Source organism: Neoarius graeffei, chromosome 5, assembly GCF_027579695.1.
Source record: "Neoarius graeffei isolate fNeoGra1 chromosome 5, fNeoGra1.pri, whole genome shotgun sequence".
In the NCBI taxonomy this organism is placed as follows: Eukaryota; Metazoa; Chordata; class Actinopteri; order Siluriformes; family Ariidae; genus Neoarius; species Neoarius graeffei.
In genome coordinates this window covers 9,909,216-9,935,838 of record NC_083573.1, presented here as the reverse complement: position 1 = coordinate 9,935,838, position 26,623 = coordinate 9,909,216, and the positions used below count along the sequence as shown (strand labels likewise).

The 26,623-nt window shown below is 42.8% G+C and overlaps 1 protein-coding gene across 9 annotated transcripts in view; it reads left to right on the top strand.

The window, feature by feature from the left end:
• The window catches only part of cobl (cordon-bleu WH2 repeat protein), a 237,280-nt gene that overhangs the window by 185,283 nt on the left and 25,374 nt on the right, over nucleotides 1-26,623 (top strand). For all 9 annotated transcript variants that reach the window (XM_060921192.1, XM_060921189.1, XM_060921193.1 and 6 more), the window contains one exon: nucleotides 22,503-22,728. In XM_060921192.1, coding sequence (XP_060777175.1) covers nucleotides 22,503-22,728 — 226 coding nt within the window. The remainder of the gene's footprint in view (nucleotides 1-22,502; nucleotides 22,729-26,623) is intronic.

The window sequence follows — 26,623 nt, the reverse complement described above, 5'->3', positions numbered from 1 at the left end:
CTTTTTCAAGAGTCCTCTCAAAAGTAGTCAACTGCGAATAGATGACACTCAGTGCGTTTACATGCACATAGAGAAAATCGAATTTCTGACGTAGCTCGACTGAAATCGAAGTTCTAAATGCCATGGAAACACCTTAGCTCAGCTGAAATCGAACCAAACTGGATTTCTCGTAATCGAGCTACGCGACCTAGATTATGCGATTGTAGCCAAGCTACTTAGTGCATGTCAACCCTATCGAGCTACGTAGTCGAGCTACTTACTTCAGCACTGCCCCTTCCGGAAGTGACGAGACCACAAGCGGGAAACACAACAGCCTCGGTCGGCATGACAACAGTAGTAGAAACGTGCACTTCTGGAGCAATAAGGAGATAGAGTTCATGCTCATTCAGCTTAAGGAGTTGAAATATATATATATCGATGTTGCTGTCCTCGTCGTCGTTCTACTTGTGAACACGGAACTGATAACTTTGTTTATACTCTTGAATAGCTCTTCTTCATGACGACAACCGGAAGTGTACCAACACGATGGGGCGTGTAGCGCCACCTGTGGCTCGGGTGCACAATGTACCTCACACAATAGCTCGATTTCCTTGTGTGCATATAGGATTGGATTTCTCTGGCACCCCTGCTGGGACCCTTAGCTCGATTACCGACAGTAGCTCGATTTGGATGTGCATGTAAACGCACTGACTGATGGTGATCAAGGAAGGCTGCCTTGCCACTCCAAAATCAGGGGCAATCAAGCTCTATTTCTTGGTGTTGGTAATGGCTATTGCATGACTAATGGCTCCCAATGTAGCACTACTTGGGGTTTCACAAGTCTAGTTAAATTAATCAAGTGACGGCTGGTGCAGCAAGGTACACAGTCTGTCATTGGGAACCAGCATCAGTTGGCGAGCTGGTTCCAGGGCCATATAACAATTGATCAAATACTGTTAATCAAGTCCTACACTATATGACTGTTGGTCTTGGTATGCATTCGCATGCACACAAGAAGGTATCCAGATGATTCTCCCTGTCACAATATCTTTGACTGTGAGGCATGCATGGCTGAAGCATAATCAAACCAGTCTCCATGGTTATCCATTTCATCCTGATATTGTACCACTCCAAAATGTAGTAACTAACCAAGTGACAGCAGGTGCAACAAGGTGCACAGTCTCAGTAGGGTTTTAGCAAAGTAATTCCAGCTTCATTCTAATTGCTCAAGATAATCCAGACCAAAGAATGCAAAGCAAAATCAGTAAGCGATTAATGAATTTTAATACTGATATATTTGTTCCTGTGGGGATCTGCTCTCGCTCTCTCTTCCTAGAGCTAGCATAAAAAAGATAAGATGCTAAGCCATCAAGAATCTTTCTCCTATCATAATGACCTATGGACAGGAGGATGAGCCTTGATTTAAGACCAGCACTCATAGTCTGAGATCCATAATAAACACCACATGTTCCTCTGCCTTCATTTATAAAATTCCAGTCAGAAGTCTTTTATCATGTGGGTTGGCCATGTTCCTGCGTGCAGTTATGACAAGGCAAAACAGAAAGTCAGCCAGTGGGTCAGCCTGTCCTCGTTGCTTCCTGAATTATTATTATTATTTTTTTTTTTTTTTTTTAGAAAATATGTACAGAGACCCACGCATACCAGCACGTTCATTTCTAGAAAGATTTGAAATTATAAGGTTATTGTGAGTAATTAATGAGACCATCATAGACCAAGATAAAATGTGTTAATATTTGAGTGAAATGTATACTGTTAATGATGCAAAAGTCATGATGTAAATTTTAAACTTTGCATTTCTCCTAAACAGCTGTCTTTCTCTCTCTCTCCTCTTATCTTTCCTTCCTTTACTTCTCCTCTGCTTTCATTCCTCCTGCAGTATACTGCTGCACACACAAACTCCTGCACTCTGGATGCCGATGAACAGACATCTCTTCCATCTCAGCCAATTCCTCACTTCCTTCGCCTTCCTTCATCCTCCTCCTGCCTACCCTCCATTCTGTTTTCCCGTTTTTCCTTCCTTATTTTACATTCACATATGTCGTCTTTTTAATCGAGCAATTTATTATAAGTGTCTGGAAATGTGTTTATATTGAGGCTCCTGGGACTGCGTAAGCGATTTTGGGAAACATTGACTGTAAAGTTTGTTTGCATGTGATTGGGTGATGAATTTTGGGGATGAAGGTTTGTTTGTTTGTTTGTTTGTTTGTTTGTTGGTTGGTTGGTTGGTTGGTTGGTTGGTTTTACGTTTGCTGATGAATAAGTTTCTAGGACGACAGTTTTATGAGAAACTGATTTAAGACCGTGCCATTGCATGCTGACTAAATTGCTTCATATGTGAAGGATAGGTTCTGACCTTCAAAAACTTCTCTCTCTCTCTAAAAATTCATCCCCTTGGTGTTTGTCCTGTTTTGTTGCATTACAAGCTGGTATTAAAATGGATTTTTAGAGGATTAGCACCATTTGATTTACACAACATGCGTACCACATTAAAGGTGAAGATTGTTTTATTATGACACAAACAATAAGATGGAAAAAAATCTGGAGTGTGCAGAGGTATTCACCCCCCAAGTCAATATTTTGTCAAGCCACCTTTTGCTGCAATTACAGCTGCAAGTCTCTTGGGGTATGTCTCTATTAGCTTGCATATCTAGCCACTGGGATTTTTGCCCATTCTTCAAGGCAAAACTGCTCCAACTCCTTCAAGTTAGATGGGTTGCGTTGGTGTACAGCAATCTTCAAGTTATCCCACAGATTTTTAATTGGATAAAGGTCTGGGCTTTGACTAGGCCATTCCAAGACATTGAAATGTTTCCCTTTAAACCACTCCAGTGTAGCTTTATCAGTATCTTTAGGGGTCATTGTCCTGCTAGAACATGAACCTTCATCTCCAGGTTTTCTTCCAGAATTGCTCTTTATTTAGTGCCATCCATCTTTCCTTCAGTCCTGACCAGCTTTCCTGTCCCTGCAGATGAAAAATATCCCCACATCATGATGCTGCCACCACCATGCTTCATTGTAGGAATGGTGTTCTCAGGGTGTTGGGTTTGCATCACACATGGCGTTTCCCATGATGGCCAAAAAGATAAATTTTAGTCTCATTTGACCAGAGAATCTTCTTCCATGTGTTTGGGGAGTCTGCCACATGCTGTTGGGCAAACTCCAAACTTTTTCTTAAGCAGTGACTTTTTTTCTGGCCACTCTTCCGTAAAGCCCCACTCTGTGGAGTGTACGGCTTAAAGTGGTCCTGTGGAAAGATACTCCCATCTCCACTGTGGATCTTTGCAGCTCCTACAGTGTTATCTTTTGGTGTCTTTGTTGCATCTCTGATTAATGCCCTCCTTGCCCGGTCTGTGAGTTTTGGTGGGCGGCCTTCTCTTGTCAGGTTTGTAGTGGTGACATATTCTTTCCATTTTGCTGTAATGGATTTAATGGTGCTCCCTGGGACATTCAATGTTTGGGATTTTTTTTTTTTTTTTTAATAACCCAACCCTGATCCATACTTCTTCACAACTTTGTCTCTGACATGTTTAGAGTGCTGCTTGGTTTTCATGTTGCTTGCTTAGTAGTGTTGCAGAGTCAGGGTCCTTCCAGAACAGGTTGATTTATACAGACATCATGTGACAGATCATGTGACACTTTGATTGTGCACAGGTGGATCTTAATCAACTAATTATGTGACTTATGAAGTGAATTGGTTGGACCAGCTCTTATTTAGGAGTTTGATACAAAAGGGGGTGAATACTTGTGCACACTCCAGATTTGTATTTTTTCATCTTAATTATTGTTTGTGTCACAATAAAACAATGTGCACCTTTAAAATTGTCGGCATGTTGTGTAAATCAAATGGTCCTAACTCTCCAAAGAGCCCCCTAGAAAGGCCAAAATTATTAAGATTGCCTTAACTTGTCAGCTCAGTGATCTTGCTGAAGTATGGAATCCAAGGCAAAATGTACTGAAAACCTAGCCTGGGAAATCCCATGCTGCTTTGCACAATCGTTCCAATCTGAAAAGTCAGCATGGAAACTATGGTCTAAAGGCTCGCCTGAGTTAGGGAGCCAATCAGAGAGTGGGGAGGGGTGGAAAGACGGTGACACGTACTACTCGACAAACGGAAGCTTGTAGTTTATTTGGGACTGTTTACGGATCACATTTAACATGGCGGCGAGCGATACGAACCAAACTTTCGATCAAGCTTTAGACACTGTTCTGAATAGTTTAGAGCGAAAGTTTGTTTTAAAAAACCTCTTCGTCTTCTTCGTCGCTCTAACTATGTCACCGGGTACAACTGCCATGATTGGCCATGGGCTACGTATACGCCAAATTATAGACATTCACAACGTCCAATAAACGGCCGTTGACAATCGTAAACCACACCTCCCCTACGAGAAATTCAATAGGCGGATTCCAGACCATATTTCACTTGTGATATGGTCTGGTGTTAACCAGACTACTGAAAACCATCTTTAAAATTAAAAAAAAATAAATGAAATGAAAGTTTTTTTCGGACGTAATTCCGTTACTGACTTTTCTTTCCTCATAAAAGATTTTGCATTCAGAGTTAAATATAGCCAGTTTTTCTGTGCTTTTTTTTTTAGGGTCAAAACATACCCCGTACAGTGTGAAATTTTTATTTCATACCATTATCTTGAGTACTGCAACTAAAAATGATACCACATTTTGCTGTGAATGTAATTCTGTTACCGAAGAGCTACCTATGTTATCTCAGTTAAGGTTTTGCATGAAAATACAGCATATTTAAGATTTGGTTAAGAACAGAAAACGCTACTATTTCAAGTGGTCTTGAACTTCTCTCTTTTGGGACACACTGAGTTCATTTACTGATTTGACCTCTGGTGTAATTTTGAATCCAGTTACCCAAAAGGGTGTGATCAGGTGACCAACTCTCAACGGCAGAATTGAACCAATCGTCTGCCGTTTCAGATGTTAGGATGGCCTTCAGGCCCTGTCCACACGGCAACGGATTCAGGTGAATCTGATAAAATTGTTTATCATTTCGGCCTGGCGTCCACACGGCACCGGCGTTTTGGGTGCCCCAAAACGAAATCTTTTAAGAACGGGTTCCAGAGTGGAAAAATCTGGCAACGGCGCTGTTGCAAAGTCGTCTGGATGAGTCGAACGGATTTGTTTACGATGACGTCACAACCACATGACAATCCCGCCAGCAAAAATAGGAAAAAAAAAAAGGAGCGATCTCACCTCTTCAGATGTTGGTTTAAGTCCGACAATACATTCCTCAAAAAGGGCATAGAAGAACAAAGTAATCCATCAACGTGTAGCATTCAATTTATTCCGGACCATTAAAGAATTCTGGAGGATCTCAGAATGTTGGCGTACCGGCTTCCGTCTACCCCCGTTCATTCCTCTCTCTCTCCATCTACCCCTGTTCATTCCTCTTCCCGCGTCTCCATTCAAAAAACTAGCACGTGATTTAAAGGGACTAATAGCCATAGGACAGGGAGTGAGAAGGTGTGCGCGTGTGACAGTGACAGGGAAGAACCTAGGCTCGTGCTCGCCCTGAATTTCTCTTAAAGTGAAGGCAGAAGAACGTTCAGTGCCTGGCCAAGCTTTCTATGTATTAATTTACATAGACGTTTTAATATGAAATATAAATAAGTGTCTTAGACAATAGATACTATTTTACGCTACTGACTAATAATCAAAACTTTATGTGGCTAATGCTACAGAAGAAGGGGTTTATGCGCATGCGTCTACTTCTATTGTTCTGGTGTCTCCGATGGGACCGTCTTACAGCGCACGTAGAGGTGTGGCATGTGTATTGCATCGTTTTCAGCAAGCGTTGCGTTGCCATATGAACCTGATATTTTACTGATCCGTTGCCCATGTGGACGCGATATTTAAAAAAAAAAAAAATCTCATTGCCGTTGTCGTGTGGATGTAGCCTCAGATGTTTGTATTGAACAATCCAGAAGAGTTTGAAGAATCTGTGCCTTTGTTCTGTTAGCATGAGTCATGTATAATTCCCCCCCTCCTATCACCCTTCCTTTAAATCAATATTGTCAGTTTAACAGGACTATTACACAGAAAAAGTTCCTTGTTGCTTTTCCAAACAGGACAAAGGCATGCTTGTACTGCCATGTGTTATTAAATGACTGAATGCACATCTGTTAACCTGGACTCTCCTGAATGTTCTGTATTATTTGAATTGCAACTGGCTCCTCCTGTTGCGCCTGTTGGAAAGCCACGAAATGTTGATATGTTGATAAAAGTGTCTCTCAACGCACCAGATAAACACTGAGCCTAAAACTGAGACATCATTGTCATACAGGTGCTCTTATCGTTACGGTAGCATCGTTTTGCTGATGCAGTTTGTGCTTCACAACTTGCATTCATGAACAGGCGAGCACTCGTCTGACATCGGGGTTAAATCAAGAGCAGATTCTATCCTTCTATCCATAATATATACACACACCATCATGGTTGCAGGGGAAACTGGAGCCATCCTTAGCTGACTTCAGGAGAGAAACCAGGGCAGGTTGCCAATCTGTTACAGGGCTAACACAGAGATAAACAACCATTCACACCTATGGGCAATTTAAAGAAGCCAAATCCATACATCTTCGACCTGTGGGAGGAAGCCCACAAAGAGAACATGCAAACACCTAGAGAGGCCCCAGTCGGCTGCAAGGTTTGAACCCAGGACCTTCTTGTTGTGAGGCAACAGTGCTAACCACTACAACACGGAGCAAATTCTCATGCGTTTTAAAGAGTTCAATGGCAGGAGTGTGACATTTTCAGCAAGGATCATTGCTAGTTTTTCCAATGCTCATGAAATCAAATAAATTTGTCCACTTCTTCACTTCTGGGACTGTCCTGAATGAGTGAAAGCCATTCATAGACACTTCTTTTACTAATTAGCAAGTGATCACACTGAGTATAACTATGATTTTTTTTAATACCCCCGCCACAAAGCAGGGGGGTATACTGATTTTTTTTTACCTCTGCTCATCTGTCTATATCTCCATATCTCCATCCGTCCGAAAGACCATTTTTCTCAGCAACCGCAAATCATAGCCACTTGGTACAAAACTTCAGCTTGGGGTTCTTTACCATGTATACCATTTTCAGGTCTGTCGCACATCGACTTCCTGTTTACCGACTGAATGTATTTACGAAACATATAGCGTAGATTTACAAAATTTTCAAAACACTTTTCTCAGCAACTACAAATCACAACTGCTTGATATTTGGTACAAAACTTCAGCTTGGGGTTCTATATCATGTAGACCATTTTCATGTCTGTCGCACATCAACTTCCTGTTTACCGACTGAATGTATTTACAAAACAGGGTGGATTTTGATGCTATTTCAAAATGACTGTTTACCAGGATGCTATTTGAAATACCTGGGGAGAACACTGCTCTTTACTTACAACCCCGATTCCAAAAAAGTTGGGACAAAGTACAAATTGTAAATAAAAACGGAATGCAATGATGTGTAAGTTTCAAAATTCCATATTTTATTCAGAATAGAACATAGATGACATATCAAATGTTTAAACTGAGAAAATGTATCATTTAAAGAGAAAAATTAGGTGATTTTAAATTTCATGACAACAACACATCTCAAAAAAGTTGGGACAAGGCCATGTTTACCACTGTGAGACATCCCCTTTTCTCTTTACAACAGTCTGTAAACGTCTGGGGACTGAGGAGACAAGTTGCTCAAGTTTAGGGATAGGAATGTTAACCCATTCTTGTCTAATGTAGGATTCTAGTTGCTCAACTGTCTTAGGTTCAGTACCCGGACCCTTCTTCTACGCAGCCATGATGCTGTAATTGATGCAGTATGTGGTTTGGCATTGTCATGTTGGAAAATGCAAGGTCTTCCCTGAAAGAGACATCGTCTGGATGGGAGCATATGTTGCTCTAGAACCTGGATATACCTTTCAGCATTGATGGTGTCTTTCCAGATGTGTAAGCTGCCCATGCCACACGCACTAATGCAACCCCATACCATCAGAGATGCAGGCTTCTGAACTGAGCGCCGATAACAACTTGGGTCGTCCTTCTCCTCTTTAGTCCGAATGACACGTCGTCCCTGATTTCCATAAAGAACTTCAAATTTTGATTCGTCTGACCACAGAACAGTTTAAATGAGCCTTGGCCCAGAGAAGACGTCTGCGCTTCTGGATCACGTTTAGATACGGCTTCTTCTTTGAAATATAGAGTTTTAGCTGGCAACAGCGGATGGCACGGTGAATTGTGTTCACAGATAATCTCATCTCATTATCTCTAGCCACTTTATCCTTCTACAGGGTCGCAGGCAAGCTGGAGCCTATCCCAGCTGACTACGGGCGAAAGGCGGGGTACACCCTGGACAAGTCGCCAGGTCATCACAGGGCTGACACATAGACACAGACAACCATTCACACTCACATTCACACCTACGGTCAATTTAGAGTCACCAGTTAACCTAACCTGCATGTCTTTGGACTGTGGGGGAAACCGGAGCACCCGGAGGAAACCCACGCGGACACGGGGAGAACATGCAAACTCCACACAGAAAGGCCCTCGCCGGCCCCGGGGCTCGAACCCAGGACCTTCTTGCTGTGAGGCGACAGCACTAACCACTACACCACCGTGCCGCCGTTCACAGATAATGTTCTCTGGAAATATTCCTGAGCCCATTTTGTGATTTCCAATACAGAAGCATGCCTGTTTGTGATGCAGTGCCGTCTAAGGGCCCAAAGATCGCGGGCACCCAGTATGGTTTTCCGGCCTTGACCCTTACGCACAGAGATTCTTCCGGATTCTCTGAATCTTTTGATGATATTATGCACTGTAGATGATGATATGTTCAAACTCTTTGCAATTTTACACTGTCGAACTCCTTTCTGATATTGCTCCACTATTTGTCGGCGCAGAATTAGGGGGATTGGTGATCCTCTTCCCATCTTTACTTCTGAGAGCCGCTGCCACTCCAAGATGCTCTTTTTATACCCAGTCATGTTAATGACCTATTGCCAATTGACCTAATGAGTTGCAATTTGGTCCTCCAGCTGTTCCTTTTTTGTACCTTTAACTTTTCCAGCCTCTTATTGCCCCGTCCCAACTTTTTTGAGATGTGTTGCTGTCGTGAAATTTCAAATGAGCCAATATTTGGCATGAAATTTCAAAATGTCTCACTTTCGACATTTGATATGTTGTCTATGTTCTACTGTGAATACAATATCAGTTTTTGAGATTTGTAAATTATTGCGTTCCGTTTTTATGAACAATTTGTACTTTGTCCCAACTTTTTTGGAATCGGGGTTGTACTTGTTTCAGGGTTAATTATTTGTTGAAGTCAACATTCATAATAAGTGTCCTGTTCCTTCGATTGCTTGCATTCTGATGCTGGAGCGGGGGTATACGTAAGTGAGCAGTAGCTCACAGTTGATCTTGTTTTTTATAATTTCAGGGTAATTTTACCCATGCAGTGCAACATTGGTGCACTTTCCCCTTGCTTCTTTTGACAGCTCATTTGGACCGAAGCAGCCATCCCGAGGCTGAGGTGGTTTTGGTGTGATTTCAAAACAGAATGTAGTTTGGATTCATTGCAGTGCAGTACACGGAGTATAACAGATATGAGTGTATCAGATACAACAGTGTCACTGCTGGGTGATAAAACAGGCCACCAGTAAACAATTTTCCGCTAACATTAGGACTGCGGTCAGAACGTACTCGTATGAAGTCGTGAAGAAAGGCTAATAAAACAGCTATAGTTTTATTATAGAAAATAATAGAGCAAAGGAATATGATTGGAGGAGGAAAGCAAAGGGATAACCTGTAGGGTATTTAGCTGTTTGCCGTTCTTCACCAGATCACAAAGACTTTTTCACATGTACGCTCGAGCACAGTGAAATTCCTCCTCTGCATTGAACCAATCTGAAGCAGTCAGAGGAAATATTGCGGAGGGCCAGATCACGACCTTTGAGTAAAACTGTCATGAGAAGACTACAGCTCACAGGCCACATCTTACACCTGCCAGACCACCGCCATGCAAAAACAGCCATAATATGGACACCGCCAGTCAGCAAGAGGAGGAGGGGAAGGCCCTAAAGAGAATGAACATCCCCTAGAAGAAGGCTGATGAAGTTGAAAACTTGCTGCCCAATAGGCACAGAAGGACCCAAGTCTAAGTAAGAAGCAGTGAACACACAAGTGAGTAATGGGGGTTAGGTGCCTTGCTCAAGGGCACTTTAGCCATGATACACAGGGAGGGTTAAGTCATTCACTCAACTCCCCTCACATTTTTCCTGCCAGTCCTGGGAATTGAATCGGCGACCCTTTGGGCCCAAGGCTGCATCTCTAACCTCCAGGCCATGGCTGCTCTCATGTAGGTGATCATAAGGAACTGCATCTTTTTGAGCTCCTGATTATAAACTAACAATATATATACATACAGTTACAGTTAGAAGTTTATACACACGGACTTGAATGTCATGGCAATTTTGGGCTTTCAGTGGTTTCACTGAACTGTTCTTTTTTTCTGTGGCAGAATGATTGTACAGCATACTGTACATCTTTAATAGAAAAGAAAACAAAACATTTGGTGCACAAATTGTAACTTGTTTTAGGTTTTCTGAAATCCACATAGGTCAAAATTATACATAAAGGGTCAATGCATACAGCACACCTAATATTTGGGTACAGTGGTGCTTGAAAGTTTGTGAACCCTTTAGAATTTTCTATATTTCTGCATAAAACATCATCAGATTTTCACACAAGTCCTAAAAGTAGAAAGAGAGAACCCAGTTAAACAAATGAGACAAAAATATTCTGCTTGGTTATTTATTTATTGAGGAAAATGATCCAATATTACATGTCTGTGAGTGGCAAAAGTATATGAACCTCTAGGATGAGCAGTTAATTTGAAGGTGAAATTAGAGTCAGGTGTTTTCAATCAATGGGATGACAATCAGGTGTGAGTGGGCACCCTGTTTTATTTAAAGAACAGGCATCTATCAAAGTCTGATCTTCACAACACATGTTTGTGGAAGTGTATCATGGCACGAACAAAGGAGATTTCTGAGGACCTCAGAAAAAGCGTTGTTGATGCTCATCAGGCTGGAAAAGGTTACAAAACCATCTCTAAAGAGTTTGGACTCCACCAATCCACAGTCAGACGGATTGTGTACAAATGGAGGAAATTCAAGACCATCGTTACCCTTCCCAGGAGTGGTCGACCAACAAAGATCACTCCAAGAGCAAGAAGTGTAATAGTTGGTGAGGTCACAAAGGACCCCAGGGTAACTTCTAAGCAACTGAAAGCCTCTCTCACATTGGCTAATGTTCATGAGTCCACCATCAGTAGAACACTGAACAACAATGGTGTGCATGGCAGGGTTGCAAGGAGAAAGCCACTGCTCTCCAAAAAGAACATTGCTGCTCGTCTGCAGTTTGATAAAGCTCACGTGGACAAGTCAGAAGGCTATTGGAAAAATGTTTTGTGGACAGATGAGACCAAAATAGAACTTTTTGGTTTAAATGAGAAGCGTTATATTTGGAGAAAGGAAAACACTGCATTCCAGCATAAGAACCTTATCCCATCTGTGAAACATGGTGGCGGTAGTATCATGGTTTGGGCCTGTTTTGCTGCATCTGGCCCAGGACGGCTTGCCATCGTTGATGGAACAATGAATTCTGAATTATACCAGCGAATTCTAAAGGAAAATGTCAGGACATCTGTCCATGAACTGAATCTCAATAGAAGGTGGGTCATGCAGCAAGACAACGACCCTAAGCACACAAGTCGTTCTACCAAAGAATGGTTAAAGAAGAATAAAGTTAATGTTTTGGAATGGCCAAGTCAAAGTCCTGACCTTAATCCAATCGAAATGTTGTGGAAGGACCTGAAGTGAGCAGTTCATGTGAGGAAACCCACCAACATCCCAGAGTTGAAGCTGTTCTGTACGGAGGAACGGGCTAAAATTCTTCACAAGGGGGTCACACCAGATACTGAAAGCAAAGGCTCACATACTTTTGCCACTCACAGATAGGTAATATTGGATCATTTTCCTCAATAAATAAATGACAGAGTATAATATTTTTGTCTCATTTGTTTAACTGGGTTCTCTTTATTGACTTTTAGGACTTGTGTGAAAATCTAATGATGTTTTTGGTCATATTTATGCAGACATATAGAAAATTCTAAAGGGTTCGCAAACTTTCAAGCACCACTGTAAATGTCCCTTAGCAAGTTTCACCTTTATCAGGCGCTTTTAGTCGCCATCAACAAGCTTCTGGCAGAATTCTGTTTGGGTATTTGGCAGAATTGGTAGTTGTGCATTTCCTGGCCAACTTTTAAGTACAATCCACATATTTTTGATAGGGTTGAGGACTTGTTTTAAGCTTATTGATGGCCTGTTTTATCCATTCCACAACCAGCTTCGATATGTGTTTGGGTTTATTGTCCTGTTGGAACACCCAATTCTGTCCAGGTTTCTGATGATTATGCTGAAGAATTCTGAGGTAGTTGTCTTTATTCATTATTCCACTGGCAGCAAAACAGCCCCAAAGGAGTATGATGCTACCACCACCATGCTTAACAGTTTGCACAGTGTTCCTTTGTACCTCTGGTCATTGTGCCAAACGACTCAATCTTTGTCTCATCAGACCATAAAACTTTCTTCCAGAAAGCGTTTTCTTTCTTCATGTGGTCAGCTGCAAGCTTTAATCGAGCTTGAAGGTGTTAATTTTGGAGCAGGGGCTTCTTTCTTGAATGGCAGCCTTTCAGTCCATGGTGATGTAAAACTCACTTGACGTAGACATTGTTCCAGCAGCTTCCAGTTCATGGCAGGCCTGTGCCTCGGTGGTTCCTGGGTTGTTCCTGACCATCCAAACTAATTTCCTCTCAACTGAAGGTGACCGTTTGAATCCTCTTCAAGCAAAGTGGCTTTTTTGGAACGTGTTGCAGACATCAGTTTCAGAATGTGCATATAATATTTACAAAAAAAAACAATAAAGTTTATCAGTTGGAACATGAAATATCTTGTCTTTCTATTGTATTTAATTGAAAATACAATGAAAATAATTTGCGAAGCATTACATTCTGTGCTTATTTACCGGTATGTTTTACACAACATCCCAACTTTTTTGAAATTTGGGTTTAATACAATACTGTGGGGGCGGCACGGTGGTGTAGTGGTTAGCGCTCTCGCCTCACAGCAAGAAGGTCCGGGTTCGAGCCCCGTGGCCGGCGAGGGCCTTTCTGTGTGGAGTTTGCATGTTCTCCCCGTGTCCGCGTGGGTTTCCTCCGGGTGCTCTGGTTTCCCCCACAGTCCAAAGACATGCAGGTTAGGTTAACTGGTGACTCTAAATTGACCGTAGGTATGAATGTGAGTGTGAATGGTTGTCTGTGTCTATGTGTCAGCCCTGTGATGACCTGGCGACTTGTCCAGGGTGTACCCCGCCTTTCGCCCGTAGTCAGCTGGGATATAGTCTGGCTAACGCGACTTCAAAGCTCTGCGAGCATTTGGTCTGGCAAAGATATATTAAGCCCAACCGTTTCCCAAAGGCGTGGTTGACCCGCCTCCCTGAAATGCCTCAGTTTGCTACTGGTCGAAGCCAGAAAAGGCTGTGTTGAAGCTTAAACCAATCACATCACTCTTTCCTCTGACGTATGTGACGCGACGGAAACTGCTTGAGTAACAGGAAGAAGATAAATACCTCCAGGGCTGCTCTTTGCTCCGTTTTCAATGAGAACTTCCCGTTGAATGCTTTCAATACAGCATCTACCGCTGTGTCAAAGGCTTGCCGCTGCTCCATGTTCGTAATGTTTCTAGTGAACGAAGCGCTTCCGGCATAGATTCTGTCAACAATCTATGGCTTCCGGTCGCAGTTCTGCTACGTCACTGCCTTGAACACGCCTCTACCCAGGGCCGTTGGAGATGCTCAAAGTTGATTGGCTCCCGATTTTTCGGGAGCTTGGAAGAGCTGGAGATAGCTTGCCTTGCCAGACTAAGCTCGCAACAGGCCTTCGTGTTGCGTCACACTTAGGATGGGCGGGCCCAGGCTAGCTGGGATAGGCTCCAGCTTGCCTGCGACCCTGTAGAACAGGATAAAGCGGCTAGAGATAATGAGATGAGATGAGACAATACTGTGGTAATACCAGTACTTGGTGTGACTCAAGTGGTGGTGTTTTGAAGCACCGGCACTGTGTATGCTCACGTTTGTTACTAAATTTACCCAAGAATGTTTTGCTGTTGTGTGGAAATGTAATGACTTAGCCACTGTCCAATTGTGGTTCTCAATTAGGGTTTAAGCAGAGTTTAAGCATAAGAGATTGTTTGTTTGTTTGTTTATACGAGTCTGCGATCATGTGTCTGGCAAGTGCAGTGTGTGTATATGTGTGTGTGTGTGTGTGCGCGTGAGTATGAGAGAGGGAGAGAGAGATCTGTGGTCGCAGCTGCTGTGTTTTAAGAGCTCTGCTGGGAAACGGTTGGGAAACAGCATGTGACTCATGATGCGTCCAGGAACCAGAGTCTACAGCGTGTACACACACACACACACACACACACACGACCCAAGGTTACCCAGTGGTTGGTTCAAATAGGTCTATCTGTCACGTCATGAATAAAAGAGCAGAATTACTTTTCATCTCACTTATATCCTCCTAAAGAGGGTTGATGTTTTTGGTTTTAGAAGATGGTGTGTGTTCTGAAATTGGAAGCAGAAAGCAGCAGGAGCAAGAGGCAGTTATCAGGACGGATTGAGTGAGATAGAAGAAAAGAAAGAGGAGGCTAGGTTTAGGAATGGAAAATAATGGAAAATGCTTGAGCTAAAAAGTGAAAGAAATAAGGTAATGCCAGAGTAGTCAGGCACAACGCAAGCACAGAGCATGCGTAATTCTACAACATGTTTAGTTTGGCTTCCTTCCATTGGATTTCAGACCATTTGGCCCGAGTTACCAAGCCAAGGTTTAGGAGCGTCAATATCGAAGTGGACAGTCACAACAACAACTTTCCTCTCAAAACACTTCTCTAACTTTGAAGAAAAGATTTCAGTTCCTTTAGCCCAAGTAACGGCATTCTTATTAATATGTACAGATTTGCACGATAATACTTAAAGCTAGACCGCCTTTCAGATTTTTCAAGTGTAGGTCATAAAAAGAATTTTCCCTGACACCCAATTATTTTTGTTCAGTGGACCGAAAGCTACTGAAGTCGAATCACAGACTTCCAGTTTTATTATTTATTTATTTTTTTTAAATAGAACAATTAATGAATGTAGGCAGCACGGTGGTGTAGTGGTTAGCACTGTTGCCTCACTGTAAGGAGGTTCTGGGTTTGAGCCCAGTGGCCGATGGGGGCCTTTCTGTGTGGAGTTTGCATGTTCTCCCTGTGTCTGCGTGGGTTTCCTCTGGGTGCTCTGGTTTCCCCCACAGTCCAAAGACATGCAGGTTAGGCTAACTGTTGACTCTCTAAATTTACCATGAGTGTGAATGGTTGTTTGTCTCCCTGTGTCAGCCCTGTGATGACCTGGCAACTTGTCCAGGGTGTACCCTGCCTCTCGCACATAGTCCCCTGGGATAGGCTCCAGCTTGCCCGCGACCCTGCACAGGATAAGTGGTTACGGATAATGGATGGAATTAATTAATTTAGGGTCACATGGCCCTAAATTCTCTGCTATTTTTTCCTGCTTCACCATGACCCAATTCAAGATACTACATCATACATTATGTGGTGGGCTTTCCCCATTTGCGCAAGGCATTGTGGGATACAAATTTGAAACAGGAGAGAAAAATGGACGATGTGAGTGTGCGAATGAAACGTGAAAGACCGACTACAGTAACGGAAAGCAAGAAGAAAAGCCGTTATGTTATATACGAAGGAAAGGAAACACAGGACCAAACTAATAAATGTCAGCGAGCACCTCGGTGTGATCAGCTGTTCATTTTGCGACAGAATGATGGAACTGTCGGTGCACGGTCAAAGGTAAACCTGTAGATGGCAGTAATGCAACACTGGATGCCAGCTGCCGTGAAACCCAAAATAAGAAGAAGAAGGTAAACCTGCGCCTGCGCACACGGACTTCCTCTGTCTGCTTGACTGCGCAAAGCGAGTGATTTCATGCACATTATTTGCTCGGGAATCCTCTCACCAATTTTATGAAATCGAAAGACCGTCTAGCGTTAATGTTTTTGGCCATCTGACATTGAAATATCGATATTCTGTCACAAAAAGCCAGCTATATGAAAGATAATCCTTGGTAGGACCCCGTGTGCTCTCAGAACAGATTCAGTTCTTCATGACCTGGATTCCCCAAGGTGCTGGAAACATTCCTTGAAGATTCTGGTCCATGTTGACATTTTTGCATCACGTAATTACTGCAAATATTTCAGCTGAATGTTCATACTGTGAATCTCCCATTGTACCACCTCCCAAAGGTGCGCTGTTGGATTGGTGATTGGGGAGGCCATTAAAGTACACTGAACTCTTTTTCATGTTCATGGTGTGAGACAATAGTGTGAGACAATTTGTGCTTTCTAACTTGCCACATTATAACATGAGAGTCAAGTCAAAGTCCCTTCTACGCCAGAATCTGGTCTTCCCAGGCAGTCTCCTATCCCAGTACTAACCAGCTCTTTTGAGGCACATGGGTGCGGCACTGATCTCCGTTTCGATAGCCCTTGACCTCTTGCCTATACAGCTAGGGTTACAGTGGGGGGCTAGTCCTCTGGTAACCGTGAGAGTTTGACTTCCCTACACGCATCTGTATTGCAGCGTGCCTTGCCAGATGGCAGTAGGTACCATTTTTATAATGGTCTTTGGTATGACCTAACCGCGAGTAGCACTCGCGATCTCCCAGTCGAGAGGCAGACAAGCTAAACACTAGGCCAACTCGCAGTTATCACGTTAGAAGTAGCTTTTATTAGATGGGTAGATTGTGGTGATAAATGGATGGACATGGTCAGTAAACAATGATCAGTTGGTATTCCTCACACCATGATGCTCCCAGCATCATGACAAGTTGGATCCATGGATTCATGCTGTTGATGTCAAATTATGACCCAACCATCTACATGTTGTTTTGTGAACCTATGCCCTGTGTAGCCTTGTATTTGAGTTACCGTAGCCTTTCTGTCAACTTAAACCAATCTGGTCATTTTCCTCTCTCATCAATAAGGTGTTTCCACTCGCAGAACTGCTGCTCACTGGATGGTTTTCATTTTATGCACCATTCTGTGTAAATCCTAGGGATTGTTGTCCATGAAAATCCTAGGAGATGTCAGAAATACTCAAACCAGCCTATCCAGCACTAACAATCAAATCATTTAGATCCATTTTTTCCCCCATTCTGATGTTTGATGTGCACATTAACCAAAGGTCTTGACCTGCCGTATGATAATTGCATGAATAAGCTGATGGAAAGGTGTTTCCATTAAAGTGGCCAGTGAGTGTTGCATCTTATTTACATAGTACCAAAAGCCTCGGTCACAACCGGCCGTATGTGCTCCTACGGCCGGTCTACTTGCAAAAAACGCAAGAAACTCACGGAGGGCGCGCGCATGACGTGCTGATTTTCGAGCCGTAGACTGGCCGCAGACCGGCCGCAGAGGTTCTTTGTCATGTCAAACAAACTCTACGGGCGCTTACGTTTTTTTCAGGTTGCATGACAAACTTACGGCCAACGTGCGTCTTTCTCCATGAACAAAAACAAAACGCAGCGATTTGGGAAACGCCAAAAATTGCACGGCCAAAAAAATCACACGTCCGGTTGTGACCTAGGCTTAAGAGCATCATCAAGTATCTAACTGAACAAATGAGTGGAATATCTCTTCTCATTATCTCTAGCCGCTTTATCCTGTTCTACAGGGTCGCAGGCAAGCTGGAGCCTATCCCAGCTGACTACGGGCGAAAGGCGGGGTACACCCTGGACAAGTCGCCAGGTCATCACAGGGCTGACACATAGACACAGACAACCATTCACACTCACATTCACACCTACGGTCAATTTAGAGTCACCAGTTAACCTAACCTGCATGTCTTTGGACTGTGGGGGAAACTGGAGCACCCGGAGGAAACCCACGCGGACACGGGGAGAACATGCAAACTCCGCACAGAAAGGCCCTCGCCAGCCACGGGGCTTGAACCCAGGACCTTCTTGCTGTGAGGCGACAGCGCTAACCACTACACCACCGTGCCGCCTGAGTGGAATATTTGTTTCTCAAATTCACTCAAATCCAGGAGATATCAAAAGACAAGTAAGTTTTAGTGTGTTTCATCCCATTGCGGATTACGATCTCTATACATCAGTGCTTTCTTTGAAAATATTTGAGAACTCCCTTATTAACAATCATAAACGTGCCACTCAGGATGGTCTAGGTTTTTGGTTGTTTTTTTGTTTTTAAACTAGTCGTTCTTTAGCCTCTCCTTGCAATTTCTCATCTGGACTCCTCAGAGCTTTTCAGTTATTGAGGTTAGTGGATGGCTGTGCTGCAGCTTTTTAAGTAAGTTTCAGTGAGTTATGAATGCAGCAGCCTGTGGCCTTAGCAGGAAAAGAATGTCTTATTCAATCTACATTGTTTCCCTTTTAAGTTCCACATTGACTACAAAGTCCTACTTATGACTTTAAAGCTTTAAATAGTTTAGCTCTGACATAGCAATATATCTTATCCGAGTACGCCTACTGTTAATCCTGAGGCTCTGTCATAGTTCCGCCAGTAGAAGATAGTTTTCTTATGTCTCCTCTAAACAAGCTTTCCCGAACCTGAAACTCTGCAATCATGTAGTCATTAGGATCATTTTGTCATAAAATGTGTATAAATTCAGATTCAAACCATGTTTTTAAACCTGGCCTGATCTTACAGTGTCTTGCAAAAGTATTCATCCCCTTGGTGTTTGTCCTGTTTTGTCGCATTACAAGCTGGAATTAAAATGGATTAGCACCATTTGAAACAGAACAGAAATCTGGAGTGTGCATAGGTATTCACCCCCCAAAGTCAATACTTTGTAGAGTCATCTTTTGCTGCAGTTACATTTCACGTTTCTTGGGGTATGTCTCTATTAGCTTAGCACACCTAGTCACTGGGATTTTTGCCCATTCCTCAAGGCAAAACTGCTCCAACTCCAAGTTAGATGGGTTACGTTGGTGTACAGCAATCTTCAAGTTATGCCACAGATTCTCAATTGGATTGAGGTCTGGGCTTTGATTAGGCCATTCCTGGATATTTAAATGTTTCCCTTTAAACCACTCCAGTGTAGTTTTAGCAGTATGTTTAAGGTCATTGTCCTGCCGGACCATGAACCTCCATCCCAGTCTCAAACCTCTGGCTGACTCAAACAGGTTTTCCTCCAGAATTGCCCTGTATTTAATGCCATCCATTTTTCCTTCAGTCCTGACCAGCTTTCCTGTGCCTGCAGATGAAAAACATCCCCACAGCATGATGCTGCCACCACCATGCTTCACTGTAGGAATGGTGTTCTCAGGGTGTTGGGTTTGTACCACACATGGCATTTCCCATGATGGCCAAAAAGATCAGTTTTAGTCTCATTTGACCAGAGAACCTTCTTCCATGTGTTTGGGGAGTCTGCCACAAGCTGTTGGGCAAACTCCAAACGTGTTTTCTTAAGCAATGACTTTTTTCTGGCCACTCTTCCATAAAGCCCCGCTCTGTGGAGTGTATGGCTTAAAGTGGTCCTATGGAAAGATACTCCCATCTCCACTGTGGATCTTTGCAGCTCCTTCAGTGTTCTCTTTGGTGTCTTTGTTGCATCTCTGATTAATGTCCTCCTTGCCCGGTCTGTGAGTTTTAGTGGGCGGCCTTCTCTTGTCAGGTTTGTAGTGGTGACGTATTCTTTCCATTTTGCTATAATGGATTTAATGGTGCTCCCTGGGACATTCAAAGTGTGGGATTTTTTTTATAACCCAGCCCTGATCTATACTTCACAACTTTGTCTCTGACCTGTTTGGAGGCTCCTTGGTTTTCATGTTGTTTGCTTAGTAGTGTTGCAGAGTCAGGGTCCTTCCAGAACAGGTTGATTTATACAGACATCATGTGACAGATCATGTGACACTTTGATTGCACACAGGTGGATCTTAATAAACTAATTATGTGATTTATGAAGTGAATTGGTTGGACTAGTGCTGCGTTCATGTGCTATGGGAATTATGGTAAATACCAAACGCCGACATGGAAAGCACACATGAACGCCCCCTCTTGTGATATTTTCCACTGGGCAACTCGTAGAAAATTTTGATACACGAGTTGCCGAGATGAGATGAACTTTAACCTTTTCAACATGGCGGCGAGTGGTACAAGACACTTGAATGTTAAGCACTGTACGCTACTAAAGTTTTTTTTTACTAGTACTAGTGGGTAGTTTTTTGTGTCTATGCAATGTTGCGTCATTAACAAGTGTAATATAATACGTTAGAAATCCGTTTCCTTTAAAAATGTGTTGTTATGGTTTGTTTTTACCTATCCAGAGCAGACGCTATTGCTAACGATAGCTAACTAACTATTGCTAACTTGAATCTGGTCCACCATCTTTAATTTGTCAACAACAACAAAAGCATGTGAACACAACACACTGGTAAATACCACTTCCCAACTGGAAAATATCATCTTCCCATAGCACATGAATGCAGCATAGCTGTTATTTAGGGTTTCATATGTAAGGGGGTGGATACCTATGCACACTCCAGATTTCTGTTTTTTCATCGTAATTATTGTTTGTGTCACAATAAAACAACAATTTGCACCTTTAAAGTGGTCGGCATGTTATGTAAATAAAATGGTGCTAACCCCCCAAAAATCCATTTTAATTCCATCTTGTAATGCGACAAAACAGGACAAACACCAAGGGGGATGAATACTTTTGCAAGACACTGTAGTTCTATTGTCGGGCAATCAGCCAACAGTCAGGCAGAAGTAAACTAGGGACTTCGCAAAGTAAAGGTGACGTAGGCGAGTGTCATTAGTAATCAGGTGACTGTGAATGAGGATTGACGTCTGTTTTTTTTTTTTTTTGAGTCACTGCTGTTTCTTTTATACTCGCACATTAAAAGTACACACTTGTTTCCTTTATAGTAATCTCATCTCATCTCATTATCTGTAGCCGCTTTATCCTGTTCTACAGGGTCGCAGGCGAGCTGGAGCCTATCCCAGCTGACTACGGGCGAAAGGCGGGGTACACCCTGGACAAGTCGCCAGGTCATCACAGGGCTGACACATAGACACAGACAACCATTCACACTCACATTCACACCTACGCTCAATTTAGAGTCACCAGTTCACCTAACCTGCATGTCTTTGGACTGTGGGGGAAACCGGAGCACCCGGAGGAAACCCACGCGGACACGGGGAGAACATGCAAACTCCGCACAGAAAGGCCTTCGCCGGCCACGGGGCTCGAACCCGGAACCTTCTTGCTGTGAGGCGACAGCGCTAACCACTACACCACCGTGCCGCCCCTTTATAGTAATATTAATAGATTTTTTTTTTTTAGCGATCTGGTTCCCAAGTGGTACAGCTGTTGAAGTCTTTCCCCTTTTGTTGGGATATTTTAATGAGCTCAAATCCAAGCGATGTCACAGCCGTGTCTCGTATCGTACACTCTTGCACTTCGTGATCAGGGAGACTGATAGTGAAATGGAATTTGGCAACAACTAAACTGGGAGAAAACTGGTTCCATAACAACATGTCCTGGGAGCAGCAGTTTAACTGAAAAGGAATCTTGGCAGTTTTTATATTTAGTGTCATTTATATGTATTGTCCTTCCTAATTATGCTTCTTTTAATAAGATTACTTCTTGTTTTGGAGACCAAGCTTGCATGTTACCTACAGTAAGTTAGCTATCTAAAGTTAATTGTTTTGATATCTTTTGGCAGTATTTGCCCAAAACCTTGGTGGTCCCAACCGGTGAGTTGGTTCAATGATTAACGTGTCTGCCGCTCAACCGGGAGTTCGCGAGTTCTACTTGTAGTCGGATCATGCCAAAGACCATCATAAAAATGGTGGCCACTGCCATTGGTGGCGATTGAAATGGAGATTGGTGCCATCCAATGCACTTAGTACTTTGTGGGAGACTGCCTGGGAATACCAGGTGCTGGCATGGGAGCATGATATGGTAGTTACATATCAGAGTGTACAAATGCTGGCCAAAATGTCAATAATAACATCATTCTGAATGTTGAATATCACAGTGTCTTGCCTAACTTGCCTATAAGTAACATACGGTATACACTGTATGCTTTGACATGATTTAGACACGTTACATTGTGTGTAAATCTAAAGTTTTATGGGACAAACAGTTCCCAGAAATGCGTTCCACCAAGTGAGCACTTCTGTTGTGCAATGAATAGTAATTTCAAATCCGTCTGATGGTTTGGTTTGCTGTGGAGACTTGAATCAACTGCATTCTAGAGCACTTTATGTCAAACTAGTAAAATACAAAGTTTTTGTGGTGATAAAAAAATATTATTTCAATGCTAACGGTTGTCCATTTTTGTCCTTGCCGGTCTCCTTGACCTCAGTCTGGCTGCACACAGCGAAACAACAAGAAGCTGAGACAGTGTCCATATGCAGCACTGAGAGCTTGGCCGATCAAGGTTATGCGGCGTCGGAGGGCATGGTTGACTCTCCAAGTACCTCACCTGAGGACACGGTTTCCCTGGGTCCTGATTCCTCTCTGAGCCCCACCCAGCCTCAGGAAGACTGCGACAGTGATGAGGGTTGTGCCACATGGGGCTCGCACCACAGGTAACTCATACTCACACGTTCTTTGAAATTAAGACACTGGTTTTATCTCAAGGTCCACATGCACATGGTTGTGTCTTGAATTTGATAGCAGAACTCAGGGTGTATTCAGACCAGGATAGTTCGATAGTTCACTTGCTTTGGTCCGAACCAAATGTTTTTTTTATTTTTTCATTTTGGTGCGGTTCGCTTTCACACTGTACATTTTAGTAAGCGGACCAAAATCTGTCAACAAAGCCACGCGCCCTGAGGTTGTTCAGCTATTGGTCAGAGACGACACGCGCACAAAGCGTTAAGTTCAAAAGTAGTCATGGAGGCTTTCCGTGCTGTTATTCTTTTTAATGTCATCAAAGCTATATGTTTTTTCCAGTTTTTACTGTTTTCACAATTGTGCGATTACTATGCTGTTGTACAAGTAATTTATCAACGACGACGACAAAGGGCAAGGCGGCTACGGAGGATAGCGCTGATGAGCGCACATCATGTTGTGACAGTTCTGGCTCTTCACGCAATAGATGACTTTCTTTTTTGCGTTGCTAGTACCGCCACTTTTTGAAAGAATGTCCCTGATTTTAATGTAGGTCTGACGGAGTTTCTTCACTTTTAGCCGACATTGTTCTGGGGAGCGCGTGAACCCCTTCTCCTTCATTTTCTCACTGAATACAGCAAACACGTCGGCATTTTTGTGTGTTCTCTCCAAAAGCTCAGATATGTGGACATCTGCCCATATATCCACAAGGGTACGCGTTTCTTCCTCGGCCCACGTTTGCCCCCTACTCATTTTTTGTACTCTGTAGTCTAGCCTACCACTGGTCTGAATGACTGAACGACTGTTGTAAGGTTCCCTTGACAACCGAAACAGTGTTTGCACTTTGCGGTGGAGTGTCAAGACTCTGTTTCCCATAATGCTCGACAAACGACGGAAGCTCCCGAGGTACAAAAAACGCAAAACTGTCGGATTAGGTCCGGTCTGCTTTCACACCTCCAAAAGATCCGCACCAGGGTTCCTTTGGTCCGGACCGAGTCCGACCTTGCAGCTCGGTCTCGGTCCGCTTGTTTGGTCCGGACCAGAGTTCGGTGGTTTGTATTCAGACCAACCCAAAATGTCCGGACCAAGGGAAATTTGGTTCGTTTGGTCGTTTGGTCCGGACCAAACAACGTAGGTGTGAATACGCTATCAGTGGTAGAGAAGGGCTCTAAGTTAAAACAGATTACAAAGTAAGAAAAGAAGAAGGGTGAAATCACACAGGTTATATTTGGCTCCTTTCCAAGACTTTTACTCCATTTTCCCATTTTCCAAGCTCCCGAGGTACGAAAAAGCAAAACTGTCGGATTAGGTCCGGTCTGCTTTCACACCTCCAAAAGATCCGCACCAGGGTTCCTTTGGTCCGGCCCGAGTCCGACCTTGCAGCTCGGTCTCGGTCCGCTTGTTTGGTCCGGACCAGAGTTCGGTGGTTTGTATTCAGACCAACCCAAAAGGTCCGGACCAAGGGAACTTTGGTTCGTTTGGTCGTTTGGTCCGGACCAAACAACGTAGGTGTGAATACGCTATCAGTGGTAGAGAAGGGCTCTAAGTCAAAACAGATTACAAAGTAAGAAAAGAAGAAGGGTGAAATCACACAGGTTATATTTGGCTCTGTTCCAAGACTTTTACTCCATTTTCCCCCACAGCACAGGCAGCTTATCACAAAAAGCCAATATCTCACTAACTGTCACCCATCTGTTCTTTCTGGAATCTTTATACATAAGGAATAAAACACTGTCAACCATTTCACTTTTTTTAATTCAAGAATGACGCATCATACATTTCATCCATTTTTAGTTGCATTTAGTGTTGCGGAACGTCCATAAAACAGATTAGTTCCTGTTATCATGTACACCTGTAGCAGCTATAAACATTTGTTCCCTCGTTAGTAGGCATGTCTGGTGAAAATCCAAATTGCTTGAAACTGCTCTCATTGAATTCAGAATTGAATGCTGAACAACATACTTTTTACAGAATTAAAATATGTTGCTCCGTTCTTGAGATATTACAAAGCAAAGACTGAAAAAACGGCTTAATTTTTACAAAACTGCCGTAATATTCTGTCTGGGGATCACATGGTCCAAAATGGGCCTCATTAACCAGTGAGATCAAATGTTTTTACTTAATAACGTTTCTATTTCAAGTCAAGTCAACTTTATTGTCAAATATGCTATACATGCTCGACATACAGCACAGATGAAATATCAGTCCTCTCTGACCCACGGTGCAAACAAGCAATGCAATAAATAAAAATAGAATAATTGAAAAAAACAAACAACAATATAAACAGTATAAACACTCTAGATAGGAACTAGACATAGACGAAACACTCAGACAAACAATATAAACAGTGTAAATAAACAGTATAAACACTAGATAAAAACAAGACAGACTAAACACTCAGACAATATAAACAGTGTAAATACTAGATAAGAACTACACACAGACTAAACACTCAAACAGACAATATAAACAGTATAAACACTCTAGATATGAACTAGATGTAGACTAAACACTCATATACACACACACACACACACACACACACACACACACACACACACACACATAAATTGGTAAATATTTCTCAAGCTATTTACATGGAAATTGGCAGGCATGTAGATGGTTGTATACTGAATACAAAGTTTGAAAAATTAGTAAAAACAAATAATGCAAATTAGTCTTTAATTAGTATTGATTATGCTAATTATATAAAACCGTTAAATTGGTACACTCACTAAAAAAGTAAGAAAAGCTTATTTGTAATACCCTCTTTGTGCTCTGTTGGCCTTTGTATTTCTCAAAAGTAGGGCCTACACGTGTTTATATTCAAGAATATAAATGATAATATTCACAGCAATGGTTGTCTGTGTCTATGTGTCAGCCCTGTGATGACCTGGCGACTTGTCCAGGGTGTACCCCGCCTTTTGCCCGTAGTCAGCTGGGATAGGCTCCAGCTTGCCTGCGACCCTGTAGAACAGGATAAAGCGGCTACAGATAATGAGATGAGATATTCACAGCTTTCAAGGTGAACCTCGAAAAAACTGTGAGACATCCAATAAACAATTCACACTAACTGAATCATGGTAGCCGCGGGGTCTTAAAAGTCTTAAAGTCTTAAATTTAATATTCCAAAATTAAGGCCTTAAAAAGTCTTAAATTGCTTTGCCCAAGTCTTAATTTTTTAAACAAAGGTCTTAAATTTACTCGTACTATTCTACAATGTGAAAACGTGGGTTTTGCGTAACATCAGTGAATTTCTTGGAGTATGTGCAAAGAAAGAAACAATATTGATACATTTTCGCGCCGGCGCAATCGTCGGAGTCCGTGGTGGAGAGGAGACTCCGCGAATCGCAGCATGGGGAAGTGTCGTTTTAATCAGCAGTGGCTTTCAGATGAAAGATATCGTGATTGGGTGAGGGAGGTCCCTGGAAGCGACGTTGAAGCAAGATGCTGTGTTTGTCGAAAGACCTTCAAGTTGTCCACTATAGGTCATTTCACTTTAGAGTCTCACATGAAGAGCTCAAAGCACATTGCATCTGCCCTCCACCGCCACCAGCCCATCGCTCAGTTCTGCACGGTTCAATCTCCGAATGCACCTGGAGTTGGCACTAGCACCACTGTCGAACATCAGCAGCATCAGCCAAGCCAGACATCATCGGCAAGGCTAGCAACAACACAAGGGCCGAGCAGTGGCATGATGGGTGTCAGTGGAACCCCGACACTTCGGGCAGAGGTGCTCTGGATTTTAAAAACAATTACGGATCACCACTCGTACAGCTCGAATGAGGGCATAAGTGAACTCTTTAAGGCTATGTTCCCAGACTCGGAAGTCGCTACAACATTCTCCTGTGGAAAAAAACAAAACATCTT